General features: G+C 43.4%; 1 protein-coding gene across 2 annotated transcripts in view; it reads left to right on the plus strand.

Annotated features, from left to right (window-relative positions):
• The window catches only part of RGS20 (regulator of G protein signaling 20), a 34497-nt gene that overhangs the window by 4838 nt on the left and 1890 nt on the right, over window positions 1–27769 (plus strand). Inside the window, exons 1-4 of one of the 2 annotated variants that reach the window (XM_030968700.1) lie at window positions 13498–13597; window positions 22190–22338; window positions 26366–26452; window positions 27287–27521. In XM_030968700.1, coding sequence (XP_030824560.1) covers window positions 13499–13597; window positions 22190–22338; window positions 26366–26452; window positions 27287–27521 — 570 coding nt within the window. In that variant the 5' untranslated portion in view covers window position 13498. Of the gene's footprint in view, window positions 1–13497; window positions 13598–22189; window positions 22339–26365; window positions 26453–27286; window positions 27522–27769 lie in introns of those variants that run through there. The other variant, XM_030968709.1, reaches the window with a different exon arrangement.

Below are 27769 nucleotides of genomic sequence, written 5' to 3' on the forward strand. Positions count from 1 at the left end.
GTTTGACAGGGAGAAGAGTGGGTATTTTGCCAAATAGTTATAGACTAAGATAATAAAATAAAATCATAAGCACTTAGTTTTAAAGGTAAGCAAAGTTATTTCTAGGTCGAGCTGGAGAGCATTATCTCTGTGATGTTCTCTGGTGGTTAATTTAGTTTGCTGGACTGTATCCTTTATAACAATAGTATATCTTGTCCCTGCAGTGCTTTCACTAGTTAAGAAAGGGCTACTCCTGCACATTTTTACAGACAATCAACCTTTATGAGATCTGCAGTGTTGTCTTGGTTTCAGCTAGGATAAACTTAATTTTCTTCCAAGTAGCTGGTGCAGAGCTGTGTTTTGGATTCAGTGTGAGACTAACTTTACTAACAAAGTAAAGTTTTAGATGTTGCTAAGCACTGTTTGCCTTAAGTCAAGGACTTTTCCATTTCCATGTTCTGTTGATGAGTGGGTGCACAAAAACTGGGAGGGAGCAGGGCCAGGAGAACTGACCCAAACTGGCCAAAGGGCCATTCCATACCACAGGGTGTCATGCCCAGTACATGAACTGGGAACAGTTGGCCAGGAGAGGCCAATCCAGCTCTGTGGGGCCTGCTGGGGGCAGTGGAGGAGCACAGTGTGCTGTGAATGGGACACCGGGCAGCAGACCTAGCCTTGGAAGACATGCATTGAGCCACTGCCTTCGCTTCTGTCTCAGTGCATGGCGCTCATTTCACTACTTGCTGGCTACCCCTGCACAGCCTTGCAGAGATCTTTAGTGTTGGGTTGGGGCTTTTCTTCCCACATTTCTTCCAGGTGTCCATAGTATACTAGTCTGCTCCAGGCAGCTCAAAGTATTAAATATAACTCCTTTTAAAACATTATCTTTTTATCTTTAGCATGGAAGTAAGAACGGATGAGTGTGGCTTAAGCAAGAATTGTTCTATCAGACAAAAAAGTTGTGGTCTTTTACTGTGGGGGTGTTGGGACAGGTTGCCTAGAGAGGTTTTGAAATCTCTATCCTCACAGGACTCCAAACCCTGCTCAGCACAGATCTGGGAAGCCAGAGGAACAGGAAGCAAAACAAGAAAATATGCAGAGATCCCCTTCCAATCTCAACTGTGAAACAAAAAGCTCTTCAAAGAGTCTTTCTTTTTAAACTTTTCTGTAATTACATAGCATAATAATACTTTTAATTTATAAATTCTTTTTTTTTCATTTTGCATCCAGAAACATTTTTCAGAGAATAGCTGGCTGTACTGCTCATCGTTGTCTATGAGCCAATAATAGCTGCATAGACAGCAATCAGAGGGCATTCTTTTGTAAAAGTTGTCAAAATAATAAGGTACTACACATTAATGGGTGGATTACTTGCATATTAATGGTGTGCAAATTTTCTAGTCCTCATAGATAATTTGTACTAATTTGCAATAATGTGTTTTTCTAATTTAGTGATTTACATATTTTACTATTGAAATAGTCCTAAAGCTTCCTGTTCACATATGCACCTTTGAAATGGGCAAAATGCAGATTCCTGGGCTGATTTAGATATTGCTGTCAGAAAGAATTTAATGAATATGAAAATCAAAAGGCAAAGTGCTTTTACACTAGTTCTGGAAAATTTTCAGCAAAACAATCCTAGACTGACCTGAATTACTGAGATTGTTTTTATTAATTTACAATGACCTTCTTTAAGTGGAATAAAATGTCATGCTGATTAATAAATAACCGACTCAGCCTAAATCTAGATCAACTCATTTGAGATATGGGTAGCTTCAGGTTTACAAATACATTAATTTACTATATCCTTCTCCAGCAAGAATTAACAGTTTAGATAAAGGACGCTGGGAAAAGCAACATTTTTCTGGAAGACCACGGAGACCTTAAAAAGGCATCTAGTCTGGGTGTCTGGGAGTCAGAAGGAATTTACCTTTACTCCATTATATACTTCTCAGACTCAAACTTGATGAAAATAAATGACTTTTGGTAAAATACAAAATTAAAATGACATACCTTTCTGCATCACCAGCCCAGCATAATGCAGTTGGTGTTGCTGTGACTTGCAGAAGTTCAGCCTCTGTGCCATGATGTGTTCAAGAAGATCACTCAAGCACAGCATTCCCATTGTACTCTGATTTATTTCCAATACACCTTATTTCTAATTGAAAGAGGAATTGGTGCATGGGTTTTTTTCAGCTCATATTTCTCAAGGATTTCTGAGTGCCAGAGGAATCCTGAAGTACCAGATCAGCAAATCCTTCCAGTGACCAGGAGAACGAGGTGGGGTACAGTATCATGGTAATCAGAAGGCTGGAAGAGCTCTCCTGTAAAAACAAGCTGAGAGAGTTTGGGTTATCCTGCCTGGAGAAAAAAAGGGTTCCAGGGAGATCTTAGTGCTAACTTCCAGTGCCTAAAAGGAGCCCACAAGAAAGATGGAGAGGGACTTTTTACAAGGGTATGGGGTGACAGGACAAGGGGAAATGGGGTGAAGCTGAAAGAGAGTGGGTTTAGATTAGATACCAAGAAGAAATTTTTGACTGTGAGGGTGGTGAGGCACTGAAACAGGTTGCCTAGAGACGTGTGGATGCCCCATCCCTGGAAGTGTTCAGGCTGGATGGAGTTCTAAGAAACTTGGTCTAGTGGCAGGTGTCCCTGTTCATAGGGTGTGGGAGGTTGGAAATAGGTTATTTTTAAGGTCTCTTCCAACCCAACTCATTCTATGATCTAAGATTATCAGAGGCAGTTCTGGGTGGGAGTTTGAAAGTGTCATCTGACATTTGCTGCTAGAATCAGCCTAAATTTCCCTGTTTAAATTCATTACTCCTTGCTGTGTATACTGTGAGCATGAAGAGCAATTTACTCCTTCTCCTTGCCTGTTTGTGTACAATGCATGCTGCCTGAGATGCATTTCTCATGAGTGATGCAAGACACAAAAATCATGATTTCCACACATGCTTTTTCACAATTTCTTTCCACAAAAATTTCAAAGACTCCACAGGAAAATAAACGTTTATTTCAAGCCTTTTAATACTTACTCAGTCCTACATTTGCTAGCCCCTTCTAAGACAGTTTTTTACTACCATTTATTTGCATCTTTTCCTAAGGCAGATTCATTAAAAAAAAAAAGATGCAAAAAGAGATCAGAATCCCCTCACAAATACCTTACTTTCAAAGCCAAGCTTCATGTTGCTAGCTGACAGATAGGTGCATCCTTCTGAGAAGGTCAAAGCCAAAGCCATGCCAAGCCAGGAAATGCAAGGCAGAGACCATCACTCTTCTCCCAGAGACCACATAGGGGATGAAAACATCTTGTTTATGTACAATGTAAATAATTGTATATTTCTTCACAAGCATTAAAATTGAAAAGTGAGACAGGGAGAACATTATTTTTCCATCAGACTCATCCAAAACATGGGCTGAGGAAATTACTTGGGAAGTGGCAAGGATCTGTGAGCAGGTGAAGCCTGGCTTGCAGCAGCCTGTGCCTGCTTACTGACAGTTCTGGATGTCTCAGAAGGCTTGGCCTTTCCCAAAGCCCCTCCTTGTCCTAATGGTGATTCCAAAACTTCCAGGAAATTAGACGTTGTGATCTTTAAGCTAACATATACTTATCCTACCACCTTATGTGGCTGAAAACAGCTCAGGAAGCTAATTGCCTTCAATATTTTACATGTAGTGTCAGTCTCAAAGTAAATCCTAGCTAAAATAACGAGTCAACTGTTAAAGATAAGAGCAGGCTAAAATAAATCAGGATCTGCCCAGTGATGCCTGCCAAGCAGCAGCTGATTGTCTCACAAAATGTCACATAATTTTTTCTGGATCACTGTAGCAAGCACTTAATTACTCTGACAAGAAGGATGAAATTATTTTCAGGAGCCTAGAGATGTCAGGTCTATGCTGAGGAACTCATACAGGAAAAGGGGAAAGGCTCAAATTTGTTTTGTTATTTATTTGGTTCCAGTTGCGAACACAGCTTAATTTCAAGAAGTAGCTGTGATTTTTCCTATGACATTTTGTGTGGTTTACTTTAGGACTAAGTAAAGAAGAAAACAGTTCTCACTGCTCTGTAGACTTCACTGCTTCCTTTGAGAATAATCAAGTTAAGAGCAAAAACAGTGGGTCAGACTTAGACCAAAATAGGATAAATGATTTGTTCTTCAACTGTAAAACAATTTATTATGAGAGACAGGCAGATTATAGTATTTTAAAGTATTCATTTTCTTGCATTGCAGTGCTTCATTTTTTATTAAATCTATGCTCTTTTCTTTTTATTACCAAACCAATTTGTTCAAATACACAGATTCTTATGAGACAGTTGTCTTTAGGGAAGAAAATCTCCTTTAAGGGATTCCTTGCTAATGTTGTAGTTTAGTATCCCAGATGAGCTTTGGCACTCACACCCTTTGTGCCTTTTTGGTACTTGGAACTCATGCTCAGATTTGCAGAGATGCTCAAACTGTGCTGGAGAAGCTGCTGAGTTGCTCCTCTCTGACCCCTTCTCCTGCTTTTTCATTTGCAAATTCTTGCTCCATTTACTGATTTACATTACCCAGAATTCTGCACGGTAATGCACAGGACATGTGTAGCATTTATATTTAATATGGGCTCTAAATAAGATGGTTAAACAGTGTTTCTCAGTTTTCATCCAGACCTTCTGAATATTTCAGCATGGAATAGTTTTCCACTCATAAGACTGAAAAAGTGAGTCACAGCCCTTAAAAGCCAAGGACATTTCTTCCAACTAGCATAACCCAATGTTCACTGAAATGTTTGATTCTGATTTTGATGACAGACTAGTCTTTCTTGCTGCACTGCATTTGTTCTGTTCACACAGACTCTGTGCAGGTAAATGCCTGTGCTTCATTTCAGTACAAGAATAGTGTCTTACTGAATGATTTACTTGGAAAACTGTGGCATGCTCTGGTTGTAAAATTGTTTTGGACTCACAAAAAAACTATGTTCTCTCATTTACCCCTCTGGTTTCTAAACAGGAACACTTTAAACAGGTTCTTACCAAGCTTTCCAAATAATCAGGAGAAATAAGTTAGAGATGTTACAAAACAGAGGAAGAGGTTAGGCTATTGCAGACAGGACAATTTCAGTCCCACTTTGTATTTTCTGTGTTTGGTCAGGAGGCATGTTTAAAATGAACTCCAGGAAGGAAGTTGGAAGAGACATTTTGTCTGCCCAGGAGGGGAACGTGGTCTTTCAAAACAGTAGTGTAGCAGAGGAGAACAAACCTCATCTGTGGCCTTGTCAGTGAGTTGATTTGAGCAGTGATGCACAAAGATGGGACACAAAAATAGGAATGTCCAAAATTCTATCCATCTAGAGTGCTGTTCCCCCCTCTCAAGAAAATTCTAGAATCCAGAGCAAAGGGAAGTGCAGGGAAACATGGTAGACAGCCCTGGAGAGGCCAGAGGAAAAGCCCAGCCTGCATAATGGAGGGTCAGTCTCTCTGTACATCAAACAGGAGAAATGTGGTTTTGCAGGAACACATCAAGTGACTCCCTCAAAAGCTCAGTAACTCTGAGTTGGTTTTTCGTTGGGGCTTTTTGTTGTTGTTTTTATTGCCTTGTTTGTTGGGGTTGTGTTTGTTTGGAGTTTTTTGTTTGTTTCTTTATTCCTTTTCTACTTGAGGTCCTCTGTCTTTAACTTGTAACTCAGTGTCTGTGGTGTCAAAGGACACCTGGGTACAGATACCATTTGTTATGCTTCTTCAAGCCTAAAGCAAGCACAACACTCAGCCAGTGACTTGGGCTGTCTGTAATTACAGTCTCTGTAATCTAGGCAGATACTCCTGTAGGGGCAAAATCACATAAGACATCTCTGAAATAAATCTTAATGAGAGATTGTTCAAGGAAATTCCAGGGCTTTCTATTCACTTCCATGGGCATACTCACTTCTACACAACAGGGATAACCTGACCTCTTTAAGAGAGTATTTGTTTGGTACCACTGATAAATCAGTACACTGGGATAGATAACACCTGAAGTCTTCCCTTTCTCAAAATATGTTCACAGCTTCTTCTCACTGTTATTCTTACCAAATCAACTCCTTTTCCTCTCATCATCATTCATATGTCTTTTTAAGGTGCTGGATAAATACTCCTGATCAGCAGATCAATCTAGTTTGCAATGAGTCAAATATAGAGTTTTGTATTCATGCAGCACCAGCCTGAAACATTCTCATTGATACTGCCCTTTCACCTCATACTCTTCAGCAGTCTCTCATTGCCTGCTCTTTATTCTTTTGTTCTTCTTTTTCAAAGGAATTATAGTGTATTTCTCCTTTCATCTTATCCACCACCAGTCCTACAAGTGCATTATATTTTCTTTCAACCTGGCTGCATAATTTTCCAATTGATCCATATTTTATAAGGTCCAAAACCTGATGAAAATTAATGGCAGAAATCACAGTTTCTCCCTCAGAAATCTTGTCAAGCTGGAATGTTACTGTGCAGCCACCTTGTGCAACCAGGCTTTCAGACTCACTTTGAACTACTCAAAGACTCTGAAACCTCAATCTGTTCAGGGACACTGGTTGCAAATTGCCCTGTTAATCTTCCTGTCTGAATCAGCTCTGGAATGTTACTATAAACTGCTCTATAAGACCTAAAAATTGTATTCATGGCAACTTTGATTTCTTCTTTAATTTAACTATATTTATTACCTTGCAGGTAAGAATCCTATGTAATAATTAGATTTTGTGTGACCCAGAATATCAGAGATTCTTCTGCAGGTCATGGTTGGATAGGTACCTCTTGAGTGACAGTGGTACTATGGAGATCTCTTTACTTTTTCTATCGTGAAAAAAGAGAAATATTGTTCTCCAATGGATCGTCTAATTTCCATATGGGCAGAGAAGAGGACCCCTATTAGCCCAAGGAGGAATGATTCTTTGGCACTAATCCTTAAATGTTGAGGTTCCGCATTCAAATTGTAGGTGCACAGTGACACCTTCTGGAAGCTTGTAATGAGCGTCCCTGAGCCACTTCCTCCACCGTCTGCAAACTCACAATTTTTGTATGCAGAAGCAAATCTTTTTCTGATCAACATTTTGACCAGAGACTTACCACAGGGTGTATCATGTCGCTGGCACATGCACTAACAGAGCATGGTCGTGATGGAAGGGATTTTTCTTTATAAATCAAGCCTGTAAGGGTTTTCAATTATTCCAAATAATTCAAAGGTTTATGGGGGAAAAAATAGAGGATAGAATTAGAGATGTATGCTAACCTCATGGTTTAAAACAAAATGTATGCATTTTGGTTGGCATTCAATTTTTAATTATTTAATGTCATACATCAAGCGAGAGGATCAGAGAATATTGTGACGATTCAATTTGCCAAGCATGACAAATTAAATGAATGACAAAGTTTCTTAGTGCTCTTGCACTTCAGCAAAGATTTCGTTTTTGTGTGTATCACATTGCAGTTTCTAATTAGACCTTCTCTGCCCAAGCCACTACATTCCTGTGTAGTCTGTAAATGTGCCAGGAACTCTGCATCACCAAGGATTTTAAGCATGAGTTGGGCCACAGAGCAGGCCAGGGGCCATCCAAGGCCTCACAAACCCCACACAGTGCACACCCATCAGCTGGACTGGGCCAGAATGAGGAGTAGACCCATCACCGAGCTGACTCTGACACTCTGAAACCCAGCATTCAGTGCCAGTTCAGTCTTACTGGAGAACACATCCTTAGCTCTAACATTAGATTCCATCTCAAATGTTATTTCTCTTTAAGTTTCCTCTGCCTTAGAAGTAATAAAGCTGAGATATGTAGGAGTAGAAAGAAACAGAGTTGTGAGCAGAGATGGCAGAGGCTTCCTGCAGCTTTGGAACAGACACTGACTGATATAAATACTGAAGCTAAGGGTCTTGTCAGAACACACATATGGGACTGGACAACCCTGAGAAAATACACCACCCTAGAAAATGACCTTACAGTGATGAAATAATTATCAAAGCACTAAGCAGAGCTACCAACTGCAAAAAATTCTGACTGCACTGAGATCTAAATCACATCTAACCATTCTGATAACATTTCAAGCCCTAATGTAATGCAATCACAGGTTTTAGCATCAGATCTTGAGGAAACCTAGTCCTCCAGAAAAAGGCTGAGACACCCTGTGACTGCCTGAATGACATGGCAGTGGGACTTTCAAACCTTGGCTTACGCAAAATAAATTCTGATTAATTAACACACCACTATCAATGTTGATGAAAAATTAAATACTAACAGCCATCCCTGCATGTAGGACAATTTAATTAATGCTCTGTGACCGACCATACTACTCTATGGTTGGTCTTGCATGTTTGAAGGTGCCAGTTTATTCTTCCTCCCATCAACTTTGAACCCATATTTCCTACTTGAAACCAACTACTGATAGATCCACGAAGAAAAGTGGCTTTGCCTGTAAGAAACTGATGTTGAAAAACACAAATATTTGAAAGTTCAGCAAAGCTGCTTCCCATAATATCACTGGTATTATGTTCACTTCAAAATATGGTTATTTAAATGCATCTTTTATTTTTTTTTTTTTTTACATTTTTAGTTTTTATTAAGGGGTAAGGGAAAGCAAATGCTAGAATACTGCTGATACGTAAAGAAAATCAAAGTTCAGCTGAAGTCCCTGGAAACTCATTCTCCTTCTGAAAATATCTCCTTTCCCAGAAAAGCCTATCAGTCTTCAAAATTATTTGTAACAAGTGCACTTTAATGTCAATGACAAAGGTAAAAAATGGCTTCTTACTGTCTGTTTGAATTGCTCCCTAATTCGCTATGAATCACCTCCATTCAATGGTCTAGAAACTCTCTTTTTAACAATTTAAGGGAGCAGGAAACACCGAAATAGACTAGAACACAAAAGCTGCCATAGAAATGTGTATGACCTCTCCTTGGGCAGGGAGCAGAGGTTCAGGTATGAGACAGCAATCAGCCCTCACACCTTAAGAGGAAAACAGGCCCCAAAAAAGCTGAAATGTTCATTATGTCACCCATTGACGTGTGACTGCAAGAATGTTGGAATGCAATGTTATTAGATTCCAGATACATGTTCTGTATTATCTTTCTTATCACCTCTCCTGAACAGTGAGAACAAATTAAAAAGGTGACATACAAGTCTTCATTTAAAAAAATAAAATAAATTAAATAAGAACAATAACAGATTTCTTCATTTCCACAAAGACAAAATTAGGAAAACACGTTAACTGGACAAGTTTGCAGAAAGAGGGAGGGTGGAGTCTAAGAAACATCCAATGGGGCAATATTAAATAGCAAAGGTACCCTCATATAAAGCCATCTCTTTCTGATTTAGAATTTAAAAAACTACTGCATGCTGGATAGAATTTCCTCCTAAAAGTTTATCAAGACCTTATGAGTCTAATGTGAAATATTCAGGAAAGCCAAGGGTGGAGGGTGGGTTTTGTAATGCCTGATACACTGGTGGATAATACCAATATTGAAACCAGATCTCCTGATCTATTATTTACCATGTATGTTACAGAAAAAAGCTGCCACTATATGGGATAATTGTATTAAATGCACAGTTCACATGCACAGCTCACATGTAAGATCTCGATTTTCCCTAAATTATTTTTTGAAACAGAAATAAGTGCAAGGTCAAATACTCCTGAGCCTTGCTGGATTGACATTTTGCTTTCCCTCTGTCCCAGTGAAGTTGAATTAACCTGAACAAAGTAGAGCAGTAGAGGGGACCAAGAGTAAGGTCACAGAGGCACATGCAGAGCAAACTGCTCTGATGACTGAGGGAATTTTCTTTCATGCATGAGAAATGCATGCTCACATTCTTTTAGGGAGAGAAAGGGTTCCAGTCTGGATCTCTCAGCTCTCTCAACTCTAAACCCCATTTCAGCAAAGTGCAAGCTGCAGTTCTATCTCATGCAGCTGGGCATCGGCCTGCATCCATCATTCACGGGGAAAGGAGGAGAAGATGACTATGTTAAAAATTTTGTGAGGACTTTATGCCTCCACACCAGTCAGCTGTTTCAGGATGTGGTTGTGTACACATGCAGTGATGCAGAGGCACCTGCCCACAGAGTGAGACAGAGTTGCCTACAAACCCCAACCACAGAATTAGCTTAGGTGGCTTTCTTTATCTAACACCATTTATGTTAGGGAGCATAAATATCATATTTTTATAGAGTACTACCCACCATCACTATGCATCATGAATTTTGAAAAAAAAGTATAGCCTTCTTTAATAAGATATCAGCTAGAAGCATAGAATGGTTTGGGTTGGAAGGGACCTTAAAGATCTTCTTATTTCAAACCCCCATTTCAAACAACAGATCATGACTCTCCTGAGACAAAAGGAAAGGATGGTGGAGCAAGAACATACCTTCCAAAGGGGCTACATTCTGCCAGCACTTTAAACCTGAACTTGATCAAGCATTTCTGCTAAAATTTAGGATGCCACTTGGGTCCGTAGTCTAGAGAGGTCTTAGGAAAGTCACATTTACTCACCAGTCTGAGAAATGACTGCCTGTCCTGGTAGAGTGACCAAGATCTGAATTCAAAGCCCAGTGGTGTTAACTGGTGTTTTGAGCTTGGTCTTAATCCACATAAACAACCACCTCAGTACACTTACTGAGACTTTGTTCCCTTTTCTCTGCCAAGGAGCGAGGCAGTGTCATTTAATCCTTCCTGTCAAACCTATAATATCTCCATAGGTCCTGTCTGGGCCTTAGCATTTGTAGTTTGGCACAGAAATCTGTTCAACATTAGTTCTATGCTTTCTGCCACAACCAAAAAGGCAGGGATTCGCAGAAGGCCTCCTGGACACTGGGCAGGAGGAATACTCAGTGGGGTTGTGGGGTGGGAATCAACCTTTCTATTTTTGCTGCTCTCCTGGGAACATTGTCCAGTTTCTGCCGTAGTTCACCTCTCCAAACAGACCTAGGGGAACTCTCTGCTGCTAAGCAACAGCAAGCTCTCTTTCTGTGTAGGAATGGCAGCTTTCCCTGCTGGTTTCAGTTCTAAGGAGCACCTTCCCTGGCATCAATGGCACCACAGTCACGTTGTCCCATTGCTATGGCAGTGCCTTTGACCTTCAAGGGCAGCACCATCACTGTGGGAAGGGCTTTCTTCACACTGTGTAGATTTCAGTTCCTCTCTGTCTCTTTGATGTCTGGCTGCAGGCCAGAAATAGGGATAATGTTTTGGGATGGTCTAAACATTGATGAAATCATGAAACCCCGAACATAAACAGGTAGAAATCATTGCTAGAGAAAAGGGAAGCAGAGCAGTGATTTTTGTCCGTTCCTGCTCAGGGCCCATGCTCCATCCAGACGGCTCCTTCTCTGCAGGACGATGGCACTCAGCGAGGAAGGGCAGGGTCACGCCGCCCTGACGCCCGCAGATCGGGGCGGGCCCGGGGAGCTCCCCGGGAGGCGCGGGCAGGCTCAGGACCCTGGACAGGTCCGGGCGGCGATGGCTCTGTTCCGCTCCCCGCCGCCGCCGCAGCTCCGTGCGTCGTCTGCGGTTGGCTTTTCGGGTGGGGATTTTTTGGGAGTTGCTCTTTGGGTGTAGGTTGTAAGTGACCAAATTCGCTCCCGTGCTCCTCTGGCACTGTGGCCAGCCCCGAACCCCAATGGGCGCTGGCTGGGTACGAGAGCTGCGCTCCGGCCCTCGCCTGAAGGACCGGCTTAGGAAAGTTAAAAAGACTGAGCGTACATGGGGGCAAGGGCGGTGCCAGGGCAGCAGGGTGTGGGCTTACGGCTGCCAGCACTCCAACCCTCATCTTAGCACTGCGGGGCTCTGCTGGCTGTGCTGGGCCCCCGCCTGCCCCCTCGGTGATGCTCACTTTGTGTTTCTCTCTCTTTCTCTCTCTCTCTCTCTTCCCGCCCCGTCCCTCCGCTCCCACACCTCCCCCGCTCGCCGCAGACTCCGAGGCCTGCCAGGCCCCTCGCCTCGCTGTCAGCTCTGCTCTCCAGCCCCTTCCTGCGGCCGCAGCTCCCTGCCCGCCGGCCTTGCCCGCGCTTCGTCTCGGCGCCCCGTCGGGACGCCCCGGAGCCCCGCTTGTGTTCCGCGGGCTTGGCGGCGCTGCTGGCCGGGAGCGGGGCTCCCGCCCGCTGCCCGCTCGCCGCCCTGCTGCGGGGCCGCTGGGCTGAGCCGCCGCCGGCCCCCGCCCCGGCCCCGCCGCCGCCGCCGCCCAGCCGCCTCCCCCGGAGCGCCGGAGATGCCCGGCGTGCCACGGAGCCGCGCCGCCGCAGCCCCGCGCTGCCCCCGAGCCTCCCGGCGCCGTGAGTACCGCTCCTGGGGCCGCGTCCACCCCTTCCTCCTCCTCCTCCTCCTCCTCCTCCTCCTCCTCCTCCTGCTCCCCGCACCAGGGAAGCCGCTGTCTGCCCACGTGCCCTCAGCCGGCAGCGGCGTGGGAGGCTCGGGGGCGCCGGGCGAGCTCCGCGGCAAAGCCCCGGGCGCCGCCGCTGGTCCCACCTGCCATCCCCAGCCTGCTGGTCCCGCCTGCCATCCCCAGCGCCCCCGGGTCCGCTGGCCCCGGCGAGGCGGCTCCTGCGGCCGCCCTGCTCCGCACCCGGTGCGCGGGCGGGAAGGGAACAGCCCCGACGGCAGCCGCGTGCCCAGCTCCGGGAACCGGGAACGCGCAGAGCGTTCACGCACCGGATCAGTCTTGGTTTCACGGGAAGACAGTGTCGGTCTGCCCGGGAGCGGCGGAGGTACTAGCAAGGCGCAGTCGTCCCGCTAACCCTTGTCCCGGCAGACGGGTGCCCGGGGGGTGGAGGCGGCGGATCATTATCGGTGAGAGAATCCCCTAAACGTGGCGATGCTCCTAAGGGCGCCTCCGAGGACAGGGTGAGCTCCCAGCCCAGCGGCGCCTGGCACACGCCTTGCCCGGAGCCGCGCTGCCGCAGCCGTGTCACACCTGCCCCGCGGAGCGGGAGGGCGAGCCCGAAGAGAGCCCGGCGGCGGCGAGCCCTGCGCCGCTGGAAAGCGGGAGGCAGCTAGGGGAGGGAAGACGTGTATCTTAACACGCAGTTACTTAAAATGCGAGCATGTTCCAGCGCCGGGTTGACAAGCCCGGCTCTCCTCTAAGGCATCTGTGAGCACAGAAGCACCAACACCGAGCCCCACGGCGGCACCGCCGCCTCTCCAAGCCCTTCCCACTCCCTCCCATCCGCGCACACACACAAGCGCGCACACACACACTCCTCACTCACACGCTCTCACGCCGTTCTCTCTCCGGCATTTCTCCCTGCGGCGCCCGTCCCATGGCTTCCCCCGCGCCCTCCTCAGCCCGCCGCCGCCGTGCGGGCGCTGCTGTGTTTAATCCCGTTGCAAACCAGCCCTGAGCCGGAGCAGCCCCCGGTGTTCGCCTCGCCAGGGGCGACCCGGCGGCAGCCCACCCCGTCGGGCCCGTGCCGAGCCGTGCCGTGCCGGGGCGGGGAGCGCGGGCTGCCGGCCTCGCTCCCTGCGGCTCCAGGCACGGCGAGCGAACCCACCCGCGGCCGCACCGAGACGAGCCCGCGGGGCCGGGCGCATGCGTGGGTCCGGCGAGCCGCCGCTCCCGGTCGCCCAGCCCGCCGGGACCGGAGGGGAAGCGTGGGAGGACGCCCGGCCGGGCCCCGCTGCCGACACCGTGAGTAGCGCTCGGTCGCGCCCGGCGGCAGCCGGGCACGGCATCCATCCCGAGCTGCGGGCAGGTGCGACCCCCGTGCCGCAGCTGGAGCCGCCCCGGGTGCAGCGGGGCGGACGGGACGGGACGGGACAGGATGGGACGGGACAGGACGGGACGGGACAGGACGGGACGGGACAGGACGGTGGCCCCTGCGGCCGGGGCGGGACAGCGGCTGTGGCCGCCCTCCCCGGGAGCAACGGCAGGGACCCGGCGCAAAAGGCGTTTCCCCCGGTCTCTCGGAGGGTCGGGAGCTGCAAGCCGGGAGCCCCCGGCGCTCGGGCTCTCACCGCCACGTCCCTCCCCAGGAGCTCCCAGCGCAGAGCCCGGGTAACACCCGGCTGACCTCGGCCCCGGGAGCGGGGTCAGGATGCCTCCGTGGGGCGGGATCGCGCCCCGGGCTGCGCCACCTCCCCGGCCCCAGCGCAGGTACCACCTCGGCTCGGCCCCCGCTCAGGGCCCTTCTGCCTCGTCTCACGAAGATGCGGCAGCAGCCGTGCAGCCCCCGCCCCACCGTGAAGGGGGTCCCGCGGTGCTGCGTCTGCTCTCGGAGCCCGGGGCCAAGTTAGAGAGAGAAGCAGCAACAGGCTGATGTTTCCGTAGAGAGACTTCCAGTGCCAGCCTGCCTCATCAAGAGAAGGAGCTCTTCCCGAGCTCTGTCATTAGGTAACGTCAGTGAGTAAGAAAAAGCAGGTAACGAAAACTGGACACAAATACAGAAAGTGAAATTAGATTATCCTTGTAGACTCCAGTAAGAACCTACAGTAATTTAATAGTGGCGTAATTTACTTATGCAACCATTCCATTATTTCATTTTTGCTGTTGAAAAATGTAAAATGAAAACTTTTCATATGATGCTTGTTGCTATGATGTAATGGCAAGGAGTCTCCCTGTACCTCTGTTGCACAAACAGAATGTCAGCATCGAATCCAGTGCTCTGCAGAGCTGTGGGCTGTGGAGGTAGCTGCACCACTGCTCTATTGCAGGACCAGAAGCAATAAACACCAGTTTGACTAAACAGAACACCAGAATAATTATCCACTAGGAGATTCCTAGTCATGTTAAAATTAGGAGTGTCTCTCTAAACTCAGAGCCAACTGAAAGTAAAAGTAGCACTGTGTTTTATAAAATGCTGAAAGGTTGAGAGAACAGTTACTTTATTTCCTCTTTATTTTTTTATCTACTCCTCTCATCAATACTTAACTTTGTTATCTTTACTCTGGGTCCCAAATACTTAATCATGGAAGCATCACCTAAGCTGTTATACACCCCTCTACCCCTTGCTTAGAACAGATTGAGTAGTGGTGTCTGAGGACTGAGCTTAAAGTACCAGGGAGGAGTTTTCAGGCTGTAGGGTGTCTGTGTCTCTTGGAGCTTAGGTCAAATGTTGATGAGCTTGAAGCATTTAAGCAACTATCAGTACTCAGTCACTTACAGAAATTCATCCCATCTTCTTGTCACTAAGTGACAAAGGAAACAGCAAGTCTCAGAAGTACTCTGGGGATCTCCTGGCATTCAGAAGTAAGAGGACTCTTAGCTAGAGGTTCATTACTCCTCACTTGCTGTTTTCAAAACTTGTCAAAGCCGGGTGAAGGAAAGAAGCCCAGGAAGTGTCATGCATGGTCAAAGTGAATGCGTGCTAAGCCAAATTCTGACCTTCTTTCAGCACTAAATTGACTTTGGTACTACTCCTCCTGGCTGACACTGCAGGCTGGCACTACAGCCGGGCTCACCAGGCAGAGGGTTGCTATCACAGCGCCTGCCCTGCAGAGCAGCCAGATGCCAGCGTAGTACAATCCGAAGTGAATCGCGACAATCGGAATCAATAGGAAACAGTGTGTGAATCACCGCTTAATGCACTCCAGGGTGAGTCATCCCGATTCAAACCAGCTTTCAGACCAGCACAATGTCAGTCAGCTTCTCACACAGTTCGATGTGAGTCAGATCTCAGCACCGAGTACAATGTGAAATGAGTCACTGACTAACACAGCGCCATGTGCCTCCAGTACCCGGTGCGAGTTGTCAGAGCTTCTGTGTGATATGAGTCACTTCATAGTACAGTAAAACGGGCTTTTTGGGGGCCATTCATAATTAAGCACAATGCAACCAAGGGCTCAGGAGGAGATAATGTGAGTGAGCAGAGTAAACTGCTGCAGGCATCAGCTTCACTTCATAGTAGAGAGATTTGTAAAATATTAGGAGGAGTGATTTTTTAAATGCTATTGTTTCTTAAAACAAGCTGCATAAAAATAACTAGAAGCAGGTGCTTTCTCTGACATCAGAGCCAGCAAAAGCAGGGTTGAAGCAGTGGTAAAAATCCCAGCACTGGAGAAGTCTGTGGGGTTTTATGTTGGTTTTTCTTCTAAGAGAGCTGATCAGTCAGTGTGACTGACATAGATCCACTGAGGCTGACCCCAGCTGCCACAGAAGACAAGGCAAGGGATGCTGACAGCTTGTGCTGTGCAGACTAGAAGATCCTGACACTGATTTAACTTAATTGCAGTTTGCAGTGACCTAATTTATGAAGGACTCAGCATGGGATGAAGTTATATCCATACTTACATTCATACTACCCCACTGTCATAGCATCCACTTAATCAGCTGGACAGAAACTACAGATTGCTATTGTTGCTTTTTCTATGCAACTGGTAAAGAATTCTTTAATGTATTTCCCTTATTACAGGAGAAATAGTGACAGTGACCCTGTGAATTACATGTTAGAGTTACATTTTCAATGAAGTCTCTTGTGATAAAATCCAAACTAAAGAAATTCTTTATCCAGAGGAGATATAGACATCCATCTGAAAAACAAACAAAGCCTCCACAAAAATCCCATTGAAGCCCCAGGTAACTAGGTTTCTAACAGGAAAGTCAGATTTTGCTCAGAGAAAGACTTTAGTGCAGGAAGTTTTTGCAGAGAGTGGCCTTGTGGTGGCCAACTGGGCAGAACTGAATACCAAAGAAAGAGGAGCAGAAGACATCCAAGGCATTGGTAGAAAAATATCTGTGACAGGTGACATGATCAAGGCACCATTTATCTCTTGCTGTGTGGATGTGATACCCTTTCAGCCATTCCTTTTGAAATGGAAAGCAATGCTTAGATGGATAAATGGATAGATGAACTCGGCTCCTCTGAGCTGCTGCTCCTCTGGAAAAATAAATTAAGTAAAACAAGCAAAGGTACTCAGTTTCTGGACATTTGACATGAAAGTTTCCCAGAGCTGATAGTTACAGGATAACACTTTTGCTTGCAACTTTATCCACTGAAGCCTTTAACAGGCTTGGGCACAGCAGTGACATAAAAAGAAGTTTATTCCATGCGTTGCCACTCTCCTTTCTGCTAACCTCTGTCTTGCAGTCACAAACTCTCATCCACTTCAGCCACCCCACTACAATATGCCAAATCTCCAATAATACAAGGTAACTTTTAGGAGCTCTTGCTCTTAACCTACTAAGTGGGCAAGCTGACAACTATGCCTAAAGCATGTGCATATGTGTGGGCGAGTTCATTAACATATATTAGAATTCTTTTCTGACTAAAATAGCACACTCCTTAATGCAGAAAGCCTGCTTGTCACATTTGTCAATGAAAAGGAAGAAGCATGAGCATCAAGTTTCCTGTTCATATTTCAGCTGACAGGGAACTGCCACAGGCTTCAGTGGGAGTTTGTTGCAGCCTCAAATATACCTGAATTGTTAAAAAATAGATTTAGAGATTTATTTGGAACTTGACCCCAGTTGCAAGCCTCTTATGACTTGATAAGGTAGATAAGAACAGAATCTCTTCCAACTCACTGGTTATCATCACTGGGAGGATCCAAAGTCAAAGCAGTGACTGTGAGAGATAGGTAACCTCACCCAAAGCTTGCTGGCACCAAGAGGTGGCTTTCGTTGCTTTAGTGGAGTTTGGACCAGGCCTGAATATTTACTGAAAAGTAACTGGACTATATGATCCACATCTGTGCCCTCACTCCAAGTGCCTGTCTGCTAGTGTTTCAGCACAGGGCTTCCCAGGCTGTGGAGTTACTGGGGAAGCTTCATGCTGTGGCCATGCAAATCAGCCCCAAGAACAAGCTAAAGGCTTGCACACCTGCCTGATGGTAATGCATACAAGGAGGGAACATTAAGTCTCAGTAATTAAGTTTAAGAAATAGAATCTTTGCGCTCTGAGCTGAAAAAATGTCATTGTGTTTTAGCATAAAGTGGGGATAAAAATATAAAGTTTTGTCTACAATCTTCTGCATATGCCTGGGTTTGAGGCTTTTTTTTTATTTGGTTGAGGTTTTGTTTTGGTTTTTAAATTGACATTTGTGGCTTAGATTTTAAATATCCCTCCTTTGGGAATGCTATTTTCTTTGTAGCCCACCCTTCTGCTGAGGAATTAGCAAATACTATAAATGTTACAACTAAGCCAAATATCACCTGAGGTGTTTTTAACCAGGGAAATAATTTTCACTCCTGACCTTTACACTCCTTCATGTTTATAAGGTTACATGGAGAAATGCCTCATAATCTGAATGTCAGATAGGTATGCTTTGGAATTATGCAAAAGTTATGACAGACATTCTTATCTCACCACTTCAGCATTACTCTTAAGGCATAGAGTGGTTTTGCCACTATTGTCAAAAGTAGCATCTCTGATGCTTGCCTAAATCCTTGGACTTTTTTGTTTTTTTAATTACTGATTAGCATTCAATAATATGAGCACATACATTTTTATATGATTCATAGATGCTATCTAGCCAGTTAAGAAGCAAGAACATGTGCCATTAATTTTGCTCTATTTTTGTTTCATTGCTCTTTAGGGACAATTTTATAATGGACTCAATTTGTTGTTATCATTATATAGAGAAGGCCATCTCTTTCGTTGGGAGATTCAGGAAGTCTGCACCTTGGCATCTGCAGAGATGCTACTTTAGATTGGCTTGAAACAATGAACCAACTGGAGACAAGCTGATCACCTCAACTCCTGCTCCTTGTTCTCATTTAAGTTTTTGAGCAGTTGGCACACTCCATGTGGAATTTAGATGGTTCTGTGGATTATTCCAGCTGGAATTATTCTAGGACCCACTGCCTGGAAAAGTTTCTTTATGTTCCAGGGTGCTGATAAATATCCAGGGTGGAGGATATCCAGAAACTCCAAAGCTACAAAATCAACCCAATTCTGCACAGACTGTGTGTAGTCAGAGGAGGCTTGTAAGTGACCAGTTACTTGTCCATAGTCAGAAGAAACCTCCTGCAGACGCAAAAATGATCATGCAGGATAGACTCATGCACACAATTTAGGAAGGTAGAAGATGTTTTGTAGCTCCAGACAATCACCAGGGATGGATTATGCATGTGCTGGAGTGGTCCCAAGGCACATGAGACAGCTAAGTGTAGGATCTGAGCAGTAATGCAGGTCCCAGAGCCTCATGTGACCCAGCCAACACCACCACCGTGAGGACCTCTGCAACAGAACCCGCTCTTGCCATCTGGGCACTGACACTGACTGTCCCATTCAAGGATTTGATTCCTCAGAGTGAGTCAATATTGGCAAAATTAGACCCTACTGACTATTCGTGTTATACTCAGCAAGTGGCTGAAACCATACCCACTCTGAGTATAAACAGAGCATGAGATAGTAGGGGTTGAAGTCCTTTGGTTAAAGGTGTCTTACATCATTCCATCAGTAGCCTAAAAGCATTTTTGGATTCCTCAGGAAACATGTATAGGATAGCAGTCCATCTCCAGTTTTCTAATCCTCTGTGTTTTCTTCTCTAACCCATTTTCAAACAAGGCACATTGCTGCTCCAGATGGTGGGGACAGAGAAGGCAGACTCCAGTCTCAAAGTGCAGAGAACATCCAGTACAGAGGGTTCTCATACAGTTTTTTCATTCCCATAGCACCTTCAGAGTGGTCTGGAAATCTGATGTCCCAAAGTAACAACTCTAAAATTATATTAGAAGACCTTTTCACTATGAGGTCTAAAAATATCCTCTCTTTTTTGCCCCAAAGGAGCCCGAAGTCTACTGAAGGCAAAATAATAACCACCTCAACTCCCACAGATCCACAAATCAATAAAGCAATTGCTTAAATTGTTGCTAATGTGGGCTGTACTCTAAAGGAGCAAGGAATTTTGTTAATTCCTACAAATAACATTCACTGGATTAACTGATAAATCTACTACCCTTTCCTGCACACAGCAGAACTCAAACCAGCAACTGCCTGGCCAGGCTCATTACACAGCTCTGGTGGTTGCAGCAAGAAGCAGCAAAGTGTGGTGGAAAGCCTCCATGTCCTACGGTGAAATTCTGGATATATTAGAAGCAGCAGAAAGATCGTACACACATAAAATAAAGCTCTTTTGAAGTTAGGTAAACAGTGCTGAGATAGATCACTTATTGCTTGTTCTGTGTACCTGACCAGCCTGACACGGTTTTGTCCTATGGGACTTAATACTAAGTGCACCAAAGGAGTTTGTACAACTCTGTAATAACCTGCACCACTGCTCAGCTCTCTACCTTGCCATCCTGTAACATGGGCCCTGGATTGTATTTAGCCCAGGCTAACTCATTATTAATATGAATTAGAGATATGAATGTGTGAACATAAATTATCTCAGAAGTAAGAGTGAATGTATTAGGCTATATAAACAGCACATGTCTGAATCCAAGTTACATTTTTCTAATCAATAATTATAATTTACTGTCCAAAGCAGCCTGAAATATTGTTAGATATATGATCTTTCAAAAAATGTTTTATATGCTATCACTCTCTAATTGAAACGTGAAAATGCTCCATTTTAAAAAGTACAGGTATCTGGAAGGAAATTAATACTTATTCATTCCATTCATGTGAATCTGAAGCTGACAGGAAGAAATCTGAATCTACAAATACATTCTACATTTCAGTGATCCTTTCACATTTCAAAACAAGAAAGGTTGGGGAGGGGCAGTTAGAAGCTATGTTATTTTTTCTGATTTTCTATTTCTGATCATTTAGGCATTGCTTGTCAGATTGGGCCTCCAGAGTTTTAAAATGGGTTGTAGTTTCTATCTATATTGTTGTTCTTGTATTTTATTCCTCCTGCTACACAGGTGCATCTTCTGCTACCGTGTCCTGCATTTGTCTCTTGGGAGAGTGGGTGGTTCTCACAAATACAAAAACTATTAAGCTCTACAAGATAGAAATAAATTCAACATTGAAAAAACCACAGTAGCCAAAGTGCAGCAAAATGTAATGCTGCACTCTGCTAAAATAACATTCTTTCTTCTCCTGACACTTCTGTCGGGTCCGTGACACCATCTGTACATTCCCCCTCAAGTTAAAACAGCAGCATTTCCTAAACCTGGATGAACATTTTAGAAAGGAAAGCAATTTTTAACCCCCAAGTATTTATCTCATTAAATTCAAGTCTGATATTATAGATTAAAAAAAGAATTCAAAATTGGTAGCAGTTAATTTTAATTCCCCTACAATTGTCATGGCCTCAAAAGAAGGTTTAGCAACCTGAAACAAACTTACACACAAAGGGATCTCATGACACAGGAGGATGACTAGCTATGTATCCAAAAATCAAATACAAATAAGATTAAGAAAGCCATACTCATCTTTGTACAAGCTAGCATTTCATCTCTCAAAGACATCTGTCACTTACATATGGCACAACTTTCAGCATAACAGGGAGAGCACTATTAAGTGCTGTAGAACAAATGTGAAGCTCAGAGATAAGTCAGAAATGAACAGGGACTTCAAGGGGACTTGTCATTTCATCACCACCACTTATCTGCACACTCTGCAAAATGCAGTCTCCAAAAAGGCTTCCTACAACCGTGCAAAAATCCAACCAGTGCATCCACCAAAAACTGTTTCATGCTGTCTTCAGTTGGGGGCCTCAGTGAAAACCATGTAATTAATAACATCTAGTTTTGTGTTTCCTCCTCACCTTCACAGAAGCACAGAGTAAAAGTTTTTAAAAACTGTGGCAGTCAGACCTTCAATAGAGAAAATAGCATTGGCCCTTCCCCCTTTGCTATAAAGGGAACCAGAGGTTTGAGACATCCTCAATATTCACCAAAGGCCAGATTTTCAGGAGAGCTCACTCAAGCATCGTGAAGACTGAGAGTTGGCTAATCAGGTGAAAGAAAGAAAAAAAGAAGAAGAGGCCCTAATTACTTCTATTGTGTACCATTTTTCTTAGGATGGCCTTGAAGTCAAAACCTCAGGAAACCCTTTTCAACTCCTGGGCTCATACACCTCTGTGCCAAGAGCTCTAGCTCTCCAAGGCCCCTCACTCATACCTTTTGCTCTCTGCATCACCACTCCACTCTCATTGTATTTCCAGACACATGAAGAATTCATTACCTCTTTGCCTGCCATCACAGCACTTAAATGATTGAATCTTCCAAAGGATCCAACACCTTAGAACTTCCATGGGGGAAAATCAGTGACTTAGCTTTTCAGTTCCCTTGAGGCTGTGGCCTTTAGCACTTCTGGGTAGGATTTTTAAAGCAAACAAAAAAGGAAAACGGAGAGAGATGTTTCTTACTTCCCCCTTCCTTTGTTGCTTGCAGCCCATGGGATCGGAGAGGACGGAGATTCGCAAACGGCAGATGGCGGCGACCCCGGAGAGCCCAGGTGCTGCACAGGCTCAGCTCAGCACAGGAAATCGAGGCTCCAATGCCTGCTGCTTTTGCTGGTGCTGCTGCTGCAGCTGCTCATGGTAACCCCTCTCATTCAAGCCTCTAGGGAACAGAATAGCAGGGAAGGGACACATAGCTCCTGCACAGGACAGCATAAGCCAAAGAAAACAAATTGTATAATTCTGCAGATCTCGGACACAAAGAGATTGCTGTGCTCTACCACTAGACACAACCCTCTACTCCAGTGTACTCCTTCTTTCTCCTGCCATTGAAATAACAGATTTTAAAAGAAATATCTGTAGTATCTCTATTGCTCTTTTTTTGTCAACATTATGTAATGTCTGTTTTGTGCTAACCTCAGCACTGAGCTTCACCAAGGCTCCCACTAAAAACTGAAAGCAATGCCAGAATATGTCAGAGCTTTATTTTTAGATTTGGGCCTTGACAAGCAGCACTGAAGGTGTTAAATGGAGTTAGGAGAAGGTGGAAGAATTTTTAGGTCAGAAAATGAATAAGCAGGTGCCCAGCACACTTCTTATCCCCTGAAGGTAACTGGATCTGTTGTCATTAATTAGTATTGCCAACTCATGACACCTGCAACTCATATGAAGATAATCATTGGGACCAGAAACTTTAAACATTGTGGGTATTTGCTGAAGTTGAGAAGCTAAGCAGAAAAAATTCAGAAAAACTCCCATTACAAAAGTCCCAGTTCTGTTAAGGAAGAAAATTTATCAATCAAAGCAAAAGAGGAGGAACCACTTGATTTCTTAAATTAACAGTGTGTTCACCTTCACTTTCTTACCAGCCCCTCCAGATACAAGTGATTTCATTCTAAACTGAAGTAAATTTTCCCATACTCAAAAGCCTTGTATCTGGTTAGGGCAAAGTGTTACTTCATGGGTAAGAGTAGAACTTGCATTCAAATAAACAAAAAGTCTTAAACAGCCACAGAGTTTAGCTAAAATTCTGACAGCAAGTGAATCCTTTGTGAAGATTCACTATCCACCACATAAACACTTCAGAGCAAGCAAACCTGGCACTGAAGTGATGGGAAGCATTCATAAATAAACTTACAGCCTGGGCTAGGAATCTATTCCACTAATGTTGTTTTCCAATAGCGCCCTGTGGCAAATGCTTTGGAGAACACCATTAGAAAGCAAGGGAAGAGCAGACTGATCATTTCCTTGCTATTGGTACTCAGCTCATCAGAAGCCAAGACACACAAGATTCTGCCCTCCCTAATGCAAATAGTAAATATTTTGCAAGGACAAAAGGCTGCTTGGAGGTTTGGGTTTCTTTGTGAGATGCCAAGAACTCTGGCTCTGATCCTACCAAGCTTTTCAGCAGGTGCTTAGAGGTAAACTAAGGTAGAATTTAGAGAGACATAGAGATCCTGCCTGTACAGGATCAATTTGTGACCTATTGCATGTGTGTTAAAGCATTCCATACAAATTCCAATGCCATTTCAACAGCTGTCCAGTGCAATTGCAAGTGGCTCAGTCCAGAGCTGCATTACACAAAAATGGTTTTCCATTTTTGAAAAAAATTAAAGGAAAAAACAAGACACATTTATCTACTGTCATAGTATATAAAATTTGTATTTTACCTTTTAAATTGTTGATAAAGTACATTTTTTTGGTGATTTTACCTGATATTTTCCAGGATGCTCATTTTCTGTGTATCTCACTATTCAAACAATTCAATGAAAGCAATTTACTCAATAGGGTTTGTGAAAGTACCCAGATTTCATGATGCTTAAAATTCCTATTAGCATTTCAGAATCATCTGGGAAACCAGTACAGGCTCAGAAGCAGAGTAGCTTGTTTCAGCTTTAAAATAATTTCTGATTTTTTTTGAAACAATTGTTTTCTAGTAGCAAGTAATGCAAAACAAACCATAATTAAGCTATTTATGTTCCCCATTCATAGACCATTTCCTCAAAATAGACTAAGCTCTTGGAACAGAAAGATTATGAATAGGAATAAAAATAACAGTCTCCATGAGTCATGCTGCTGAGCTGCTGAACATCCAATATTCAGCATATTCTTAATAGTAGATTTAGAATGAACTGAAATGAGTCTCTCAGCTGGATGCTCAGAGCCTGTGTTCATTCCTACAGTCAAGCCCAAGCCTCCAGCCTGTTACTCTTCCAGATCCCGAGAGGATACAGTATTGCACTACTCTCTTTATTGTTTACTCGTACATTTCTAGGGAAAGAGCCTGCCTGGAAGTAATTTTCTGAAGCATGGCATGTTCTCTTAGGGAGGCTTTTGTTATTTCTTTGGTATTTTTCCTTTTCTGTGCATTATCCTATTAGACTATATTCCTTTCTGTTGGATCTGTTGATTTCCCTCAATCCAAAAATAGCTCTGACAAGAGTATCACTGCCTGTCTGTGTGTGAGAAGACATATTACTTTACATATTCAAAAAAGGCCAGAACCACTGCTAAAAAGGGTATTAAAGGCTTGAGAACCATATTATCTAACAGAAAAAAGAACTAGCATTACTACTTACATTTTTTTTTTTTTTTTTTTTCTGAAAAGGTAAGTTGACATAGCTCATTGGTTTGAACAAATGGTTCAGATATTGCTGAAAAAAAGTGTTTGCACTATCTGTTCTCCATCTCAGCAACACAAAAGCTTTCCTATATCTTCAACACATGGACTGCTGTGGCAAAGAGAAAAGTAGGTCTCTGCAGATTATGGACAAACAGTAGACAAAGAGAGAGAAGGAGATGCCCAGTAAACAAAAAGGCTGCAAATAAGACTTGGCCAAGAGTTTAGAATGCAAAACAGGCAGAAAAATCCACTGGTTGAACACAAAACCTTCCTAGAGATAAATGAGATTCTTAGGGATTAAGGCAGCAAAATTTAGAACACTAGCATGAAAGAAAGGTGAGATACAAATGAAGAAATAAAGTTCGGTATTTCCCTAGAAGTTATAGCAACTTTGTTGCCTTGTTTCAGCTGGAGGACCCGTTTCATATAAATAACAGGCAATATAAAATATAAAAAACACTGGGAACTTTTCTTCTTGATATATTTTAAGCAGCTTTACAGATTATATGATAGCATGTGTGTATGCATATGCATTTCTCACTAAGCTACCATAGTCTGGATGAACTGGAATGTAGTCCCCACTCCCAAAAAAAATTGTATTTTCAAATCCAGTTTCAAATGAAAATTAATCATCTACAACTACAAAAGAAATTTTTAAAAACTAAAGCTATCTTAACTGACATTTCATGAAAGAAGCAGGAGTTCACAGCTACCCTTCCATGGGATATCAAAAACTGTCAGTGATCACTAGTGATTGCAGCAAACTTTGTTTTTGCAATGCTACAAACAAGTGTTTCCATTCAGACATATTCAAAATGATATTCAGCAATGATAGATCTGCTCTTTGTGCTCCAGATCTCACATTTTGACACATGTATTAGCAATTTGCTAAGATGCAATCAATCACCACACAATCTGGCTGTATCTACATCTGAACTCTGAAAGTGCTTACCCTTCCAACATCACATAGAGAGGTCTTTAGCTGTCTTAAATTTTGTGTCCTGCTTCTGAACTCTGGCTTTCCTGTGACATGACATCACCATTCCAAACCCTCATCACAACTGAGGGAAAAAAATGCAAACAAATCCAAACCCACCTACCTTGAAACCTAACTCACATAAAGCCAGTTCATCAGATCCAGCTTAAGTAAAAGCATTGCACTGAGCATACACAGTACAAAAACAAACAGAGAATAGATTTGGTATGTGACAAACGGTATGCATCCCATGCACACTTGTGTGTGTGTATGTATATATAAAGAATTGGACCTGACAATCCTTATGGGTCCCTTCAACTTGAGATATTTTATGGAACTATGCTCCTTCTGTAGAAAATCTGTATCATAGAGTATTAAACAGCATTCAGCTACACTCAAGGCTTATACGATTGTAAAAATAAGGTCAGAATGTAACTGTGAGTAATGTGCCTATCATTAGCTTCTGTCCTTTTAGAATTTTTATTTTTAGTATAGAAGGAAAAGTGTCTAGTGTATGTTCAGACCTTTTCTCTATAAAGTTGACTAAAACTTTGTTTGCTACTTTTCAGTCTTACTGTTAGAAATCAAGAAGAAGAGAGAGCAAGGAGAACATCTCATGAACTCCAAGCAGAGGGTATTCCAAATTGTGAGGAAAGGTATGGTCTTTATTAAGTGTTCTGTCAAGCTAAAATGAAATAAACCCAACAAGCCATACTAAGTAGTTGCAATGGTTTACCTGAAATATGAAAATAACTATTATCTACTTGTCATTTACACCCAATTTGCAAGTCACCTGTTTTTTTTACCTCCTAATGAATCAAAGGTATGATTTAAAATATTTTACTTCAATTATATGCAGCATGTAAGCACATCCCCACTCCCATGACAAATTAAAACTAGCATTGTAAAATGAAATTTAACCCTTTTTCCTGAAATAATTTAAAAATACACCCTGTTCCCACCCAGCAAGTATGTAATGAGCTTAACCGGCAGTGCTCAGCCTTACAAAAATAATAAACTGGAGCTTAAATCCTCCCAAAAGTCAGGCAACAGTTTCTTCAGAAATGCTCAAACAGGCAAAAGCACCTGCAAAATGGTAACATACCTTTCAAAGTGTTTGAATCACTGCTTCTTTATATGTATTTTCATTCAATTTTTAACCATAATTTAACAAGGAATATTAGGGATAGAAAAAACGTCTAGCTGCTGCATGGGTACTTCTTTGTTGCAATTACTCTGAGCAGTAAACTGCAATTTCTGCATCAAAGCAGAGGCAATCACCTGCATCAGAGCTTTTGATAAGCACACTTTCAAAAACATCTTATAAATGTGTTTACACAAGTTTGCACTTGGGTGGTTGCAATGAGGAATCAGAACCCCATGAACCTCACAATTTAGTTCCATTGTGATGGCAGATGCCTCCTGCCAGCTGCAAACAGCTTGAGTAACAATCATTTGTTTCTCTCCTTTTGCTCTTCTTCCTCCTTAAGCCCTGCTCCCACTCTTGAAGAAGTAAATGCCTGGGCTCAATCATTTGACAAGTTGATGCTTACTCCAGCTGGCAGAAATGCTTTTCGTGAATTTCTGCGAACAGAATTCAGCGAGGAAAACATGCTTTTCTGGATGGCCTGTGAGGAACTAAAACAAGAATCCAACAAAAGCGTCATTGAAGAAAAAGCAAGACTAATTTATGAAGATTATATTTCTATCCTTTCTCCAAAGGAGGTATATTGCTTTCCCTAATACATTCTTTGATGTTTCTTTCTTTGCACAGTTAGTTCTAACATGTGTTTAAAGCTACAGCAATACTTAGGGAGAATTTCCCCCCGGCCCCCACATTCCACTGCCATCAAGTAGATATTTAGGGGAAGAAGGCACCCACCATTGAGATGACATGGTCAAAACTACTTTCACTGGTTGGAAGGAAGTTCTTCCTATGTTACCCTGGCATGCTGATGTGGAATTTTTAGTTT

The sequence above is a fragment of the Camarhynchus parvulus genome, chromosome 2 (genome assembly GCF_901933205.1).
Source record: "Camarhynchus parvulus chromosome 2, STF_HiC, whole genome shotgun sequence".
NCBI lineage: Eukaryota > Metazoa > Chordata > Aves > Passeriformes > Thraupidae > Camarhynchus > Camarhynchus parvulus.